Below are 6,740 nucleotides of genomic sequence, written 5' to 3' on the forward strand. Positions count from 1 at the left end.
TTTAAAAAAGAAAAAGACAATTTATGAAAATTAAAATGGAGATAATTGTAAATGAGTCCTTCATCCTGGGTCTGAAGTAGATTCTAGACTTAATTATGACGTCAAAAACAATATTCCTTCTTACACCTAAACTCAGATTTAAAGTGAGCACAGAGAAATCTACAAATCATCAAACTTACAAATAAGAAAACATTCAGAAAAATATCATTTCTGAGTAATTTAAATGTGCATTTTTTTCTAGACAGTGATCAAAGTCTCCTGCAGATGTTGAACTGGCTGCAAAGCTGAGTCCCAGTTATTTCATTACTTCTTCATATTTCGTCAAAAGCTTTGATAAACTTGATTTTTCTTTGAGGCAGATTGATTTTATGTCTCCGATTAAACTGTACTGAATTGACTTCTTGCTGTTTGTAATTTCAAACAACATCCATGAGTGTAAATGCCACGATGTGACCAGCAGATGTCGCCATTTTATTGGTGATTCGGTGCTTCAGGAAGCTTTGTCTCCATCATCAGTGGCTGGTTCATGAGCTGCTGTTTGCTCCTGAATAAACACGGTAAGTATGATTCAAATGGAGAGATTTACAACATGAGCTGCTGATGAGTAACACAGATCACAGATGTTCACGTTTGACAGAAGAAGTCATTTGTGTCCAGTCGTCATCAAACGAATCAACACATTTAAAAGCCAGTTTATAATCGGTTTAAGCAAACTCTGTAATTAAATCAATGTCGATAAATATTCTTCACAGCGAGCCAAAACCAAAACGACATTTTCTTAGGAGGTTGTTCTGCGTTCTGGCCTGTCAGTGGCGTTTCTTTCCACATTATTTTGGGACCCATAGTGGAAGAAAGTTAACTTTGGGAGCTGTTATCACTCAGCTCAGAGGTGATGGAGAGGCGTCCCTCCTTTGGTCAGAGCTGCAGATGAGGTCACCCTCTGGTGGCAGCGAGCCGCAGTGCTGATAGGAAGCCTTCGCAGACTTAATCTACCCTGAAGGCTGCAGCTTTTCATCTCGCTAATGTGTCTCGTCAAGTCCAGGGCCGCGTTCTAATCTCGCAAAATGCAAGACAGACACGGGCAAGTGCTTTGCATTAGTTTGCATTAGAAAATGTGAGTGCTGCGGAGGAACAATCCCACTTATCCAATATGATGATATGGGTATTTGTTTTGCAAGAGAAATGCATGAAATTGCACGTTGTGTGTTTAGCGCTGGCTCCAGATATTAAAGCAATCGACCCTCATCATGAAGGTGTAGTTTAAAAGTGCGTTGGATCCTTTAGTGAGATGAACAATCATCCTGCAGCAGCCTAACCTGCTGAGGACGACCCATACAGCTGCTCTCCACCCCTAACTCCTGCCACCACTCTTTCATTATTCATTAACGAAACATTTACCACACGTCTCCTCGTTTGGAAGCGTTTAAAACTGCGAGGATCAACTGTTTCTGTCTCTACCTGTCGCCTCCGTGGCTTTTATTGCTGTGCCAGAAGCAGCCCCGGTGAGCTCCTTAAACCTAAAAAGCTGAAAAGCTTTTAATCCACTTTCAGGTCATCCCTGTGTTAATATGAGCGATGCACCAGAGGATAAAGATCTCACATGCTGTGCTCATCTCTGAGGCCTCTCTCTGTCTCTCTCCGCCTGGTTGCCAGGGAAGCTGATTAATTAGTGTCCACTGGGTGATTAATTTGATACTGGTTTGTGGTGTCACTGTCTTGGCAGGCGTGTGTTTTGGTGGAGTTTGGGGGCTCGGCAGATCCTCCAGGGATAAATACGCTGCTGTAACTACTCCCTGTAATTGCTTATTACTTTCAATGCGATTAAATGTACCACAACAAATGAAGTGGACGGAACACTTGGTGATGATGAAGGTTGGTGGATGTCGGCGTGACGGCGGCTAAAACCAGTGGAAGCTCTGGAAACCAGAGCAGGTCTTACCCCTCGGCTCCAGCTTGGTCAGGGTTTGCTGGTGCAGGAGCCGCTGGGGCAGGAGCCGGTGCAGGAGCTGCCGGGGCAGGAGCCGCCGGGGCAGGTGCTGGTGCAGGAGCCGGGGCAGGTGCAGGGTCTGGGGCCGGTGCAGGGGCAGGAGCTGGTTCTGAGAAAAAAGATCAGAATTATATTTTCACTCCTCCAGACTTGTTATTATAAAGTTTTTTGTATCAGTCAAGACTAAAATAAAGCACATTTTTTATTTTACTTTTTCATTCCTTGTTTTCCTGCAACATATTTTCTATGAAGTGCTTTATAAACGACGTAATTAGCAATATTACTGATGTAAACATGGATCAGCTGAAGCATCAATTGTTCACGTGGCTTAAAAGTATGAATTTGAAAGGCATCAATCAAGGCCAGTATTTCCTGGTGACAAAGCCCTACATGGAGCAGCATCTTTAATCCTTTATATTTTGTTTTTCTGGCATCGCTGCTGCACTGGTTGTATACGAGCCCGACTCTCTGTACGAGACAGACAGGAAGCTACACACCACAGTGAAGGAAATTGATTAGGAGCTGTCTCTCCAGCTTCCAGACACATTAACTAACAGTATGATCAGCAGCGGGGGGGTAACAGAACCTGGATGGATGACACACAGACAATCCCAGCGTTCTTCACTCCAAATTGGCTGCAAGAGGGAGTCTAAACTTTTAGCAAGACAATCAACAAATCAATGGAATTCAATTTCTCGTCGAGCTTAGCAACCGAGGGAGCGAAGCTGAAATTGAGATGGACAGCGAGGCTGAGAAAAGTTGTCCAGAGGTGATCTTTTCACGCCGAACATCTGTCACCAGACAATTAGTGTCATTTGCGGGCCTGTCTGTTGCCTCACCGGCGTGATTATTTTTACTGATCGATGCCTTTCGAGTGCACACAAAGCTGATTATGGCTGCTTTAAGCTTCCCGATACTGTAGTTAGATTTGACAAAGAATTAAACTGAGAGCAGCTGCAGACACTTGCAAATAAGCGTTGGGTTACACTGCAATATTTTATGTGCACAAATATGAAGCCAGTCAAAAAAAAAAAGTTGCAGTGAAAAGAATTATGTGCATGAATAAAGTTTCAGTGTCTGTAAGTGTCTGGGATCCAGATCCAGCTTCTGCAGCAAACGTATCATTTCCAGCCTCTTGAATAACTCACCCTGCGGTTTGTCCACTTTCTTGGCTCCATCCTCCTTATCGGCTGGCTTCTCCTCCTACACGACAAATCAACATTTTCCACAAAGTCAGATGCTCGGCTCCATTAGTCAAACCGCGGCCATTAGAGAGACATTTTAATTTCGAGAGCGTTTTTTAAAGAATAGTGAATTTAGCGTTTGACAAATTACTCCCTTGCCTGATAGACACTTTTAAAAACAAGCTGTGTTTGAGCCGAAATGAATTTAAAAGTGCCCGTCGGGTAATGAGTGATTTCAATGAGGTCCGTGTAATGAAACAATTTCGTTTGATTCTTTGCTGGCGAAGAGTACTGAGCCAGTGGACGGATGGAGGACCAGATAAGAGGCCGCTGCTTTGATCTGCGAGGAAACAAACGCAACCAATTCGCCGTATTACATGCTGGATGCAATATATTATTATTTCTGTGGTTATCTTTGAATTCAGTCTTGGCTGCTGCTGCTGTGACTGGCACACGCTGAGCTGCATGAAAGCTAATCAAAGTTTGAAGGAGTATCACAGAAGAATCCTGCATCTTTACAGTCAAATGAATAACATGCTGAATAAAGGGCAGTTTTAGTTGGAGTACCTTGGCTGGAGCTGGAGCTGGAGCTGGAGCTGGGGCAGGGTCAGGGGTCGCCTTCTTGGTCCCAGAGTCCGCCGGCACCTGCGGCCCGCTGAGGAAGCCCTTCAACCTGCCAAACATGTCGTGAAAGGTGCATCCGCTGTACTATCTGATGGAGGGGAGTGTGCTCCAGGTGCATAAAGATCCCCCTCCTGGCTCTCTGTTCAGTCTGCCCAGTTCCACCTGTTTTAAAGCAGCATGCTCTCATAACCACGTTAGCCCTGATGGTATTACTGCATTTAGCACCGCTAATGCTCTTGCACAGAGAAGAGCCCCCACCATCGCCACGGACATGTAAGCCCATCACCATCTCATACAGGATCCCGGCTGGCTTATAGGTGACCACTAAAGCAGGGAGGAGCTGAGCACATTCACACTGTAGCTATCATCGCTCCTAAAATACAAACTTTTCAAATGCACTGCAGCACATACATCATCTCACTGTGTGTTTATTGAGCCCTAATGTGCATAAATGTGCCGTAGCATTAGTATAAGGGTTTAAAAGTACAAATAGTAAAACTGTAAAGCTTCTGAATGATCTGACTGGATGTGCATCAGACACCTCATGTCTGCTGTCTGCATGGTTAAAAGAGCAGAGCAATGTGAACACAGCACCTGTCAGATGTCTCTCTCTTCATGCTGGTTGAAGCAGTGGGAGCTTGTTTCTCGGCATGCGAGGTGATTGTTCCTCTCTGTGAATGGAAGTTATTTGTAGCGCTGCGTTTCAGAGGACTGTATGTTAGAGACACACAGTATACCAGCTACAAACATTACGACAGTCTTTACAGCAGATATTATTGTTTAAGGTGAAATCCTGCAGAGCTAAACCTTCACACAGTTTGGCTGATTCTCTAAACCCACCAGCTCCTCCCTGCAGTCATAATGAGGAACGCTAACATTCGATCCCTGTCCTGTACGTCCACCTCCTGACTGGACGCGGCATCAGTGCAAACAGCTACTGGGGGTTTTGTGTCTTACTGCAACACGCTTTTTTTCTTTTCTTTCAATTGCCAGAGTGAAGCACTCTAAAGATTGTAAAGCCAATCTTCTACCACTACACCACAGCAGTGCTGGGAGATGTAGTTCCTCACATCGCCAACAGGTGCACATGTGTTGTGGTGGCATTTTGGAAAACTATTGTTTCATGAATGAAATGTGATCAACCTCAGCTTTAACCAGGATCCATCAATTTAAGACAGAAAAAATGTTAACCTAAATCTATTACTCTTATTTTAATTGCTATTTCTTATTTACACTTAACCCATGCGATGCTGCTGACAAATGCATTTGAGTCATTTTGCTAAAAAAAAACAACAAACAAAAACAAACTAAATATGAGAACCTGATTGCAGACACTGTCAGGAGTTATATGGAGTTGGGCTGCAGGCTCCAGGTCCACTGGTTGGTCGATATGCTCACATCTGTCATTGCTCGGGTTCAACCTGTTTAACATTTAGGAAACATTTACTCAAAGTCGGCTACAGAGTACGTCAAAGATGTCATGAGTGTGTGTGTGAAGCAGTTTGCATATCACAGCTCAACAACAAAAAAGCAGATCATCTGAAAACAGTAACTGGTCTGAATCAGGACGTTCCACCAGCGATCATGTTAAATTCTAGAGATTTTGAGTGTGAATAACTCCTAAGTGGGCTGCAAGGTGGTTCGGTGGTTAGCACTGTTGCCTCGCAGCTGGAAAGGTCGCTGGTTCGCGTCACAGTGAGGATACCCGGGATCTTTCTACGTGGAGTCTCCATGTTCACAGCGTCTCCGGCTTCCTCCCACAAGGTCCAAAAACCTGCTGAGGTTAATTGGTGATTCTAAATTGTCTGTCTGGTTGTCTGTCTCTAAGTGTAGCCCTGTGATAGACTGGTTACCTGTCCAGGTGAACCTGCCTTCACCCTGAGTCAACTGGGATAGACTCCAGCCCCCCACCACCCTAGTGAGGATTAAGGTGTAGACATGATGGATGGATGTTTATTATTCCTAACTAAAACTCACTGTGTGTATGAATGAGGTCTAGCAACATGTGGCTGCCTCGTCCTCGTCATAGAACTTTTGCAAAGATTATATTTTTCAGTATTTCAAAATAAACCTGCATCATTTCCATCTGTGTTTGCCAGACAGCAGTCATCATCTTCTTCTTCTTCTTTCCTGCCACTTTCTGGCACATTACCACCATTAACTGTCAGTCACTGGGGAAATGTGTCACATACGTCCGTGTGCACCGTATAGCCTGACGTCTGGCTGCTCCCATTAGGATCCTGCTATAGGGGTAAAACATGTCTGTTTATTTAAACCAGTCACAGTTGTCTTGGCAGCACTCAGCCCAGGTTGCAATGATGGAGCCCCTGCAAAGTAGGAGGAATAAGTGGAACATTTGCATGCAAACAGGGAGGTGAGCGCTGTCATTTAAACGGCTGGTTCATCGAAATAAGCAATCAGCTCTGCCTTCTTGTATGAGCCTTCGTCAAAACGTGCCATGTTCAGGGTGTCTGTTGCTGCTCAGAGGTTGTTTTCCGAAGCGAGGGGGATTTTAAAAATGGCAGAATTTTACCTGCAGTCTACATCCAGTGACCAGTTTGCAGCAGTTAGTACAAGAAAACCAACAACAAACAACGAAATGAGGACGTCTGAACTTCTCTCACTGTGCTGAATGTGTCTTCTGAATGTATGCAATAGCTTCTAGTTGTGCTGAGGAGGGCAGAACTTTAGTTTTTTTACAAGATCTGGTGCAAACTGTGGAGCTGCAGGTGTCTCGGTGGTTAGCACCATTGCCTCGCAGCTAGAAGGTCGCCGGTTCGCATCCCGGTTAGAATCTTTCTGCGTGGAGTCTCCATGTTCTCCCTGTGCAGCGTGGGTTCTCTCCGGGTTCTCCAGAAACATGCTGAGGTTAATTGGTGATTGTAAATTGTCCGTAGGTGTGAATGTGAGTGTGCTTGGTTGTCTGTCTCTAAGTGTAGCCCTGT

The 6,740-nt window shown here is 44.6% G+C and overlaps 1 protein-coding gene across 1 annotated transcript in view; it reads right to left on the reverse strand.

Annotated features, from left to right (window-relative positions):
* The window catches only part of LOC103363255 (cyclic nucleotide-gated cation channel beta-3-like), a 12,699-nt gene extending 8,844 nt beyond the window's left edge, over positions 1-3,855 (reverse strand). Inside the window, exons 1-4 of the mRNA XM_008289932.1 lie at positions 3,745-3,855; positions 3,136-3,190; positions 2,378-2,389; positions 1,940-2,090 (exon numbers count right to left, since the gene is read on the reverse strand). Of these exons, the coding sequence (XP_008288154.1) occupies positions 1,940-2,090; positions 2,378-2,389; positions 3,136-3,190; positions 3,745-3,855 (329 nt within the window). The remainder of the gene's footprint in view (positions 1-1,939; positions 2,091-2,377; positions 2,390-3,135; positions 3,191-3,744) is intronic.
* Positions 3,856-6,740: the final 2,885 nt, after the last annotated feature.

The sequence above is a fragment of the Stegastes partitus genome, unplaced genomic scaffold (assembly GCF_000690725.1).
Source record: "Stegastes partitus isolate 25-593 unplaced genomic scaffold, Stegastes_partitus-1.0.2 Scaffold646, whole genome shotgun sequence".
NCBI classification, from domain to species: domain Eukaryota; kingdom Metazoa; phylum Chordata; class Actinopteri; family Pomacentridae; genus Stegastes; species Stegastes partitus.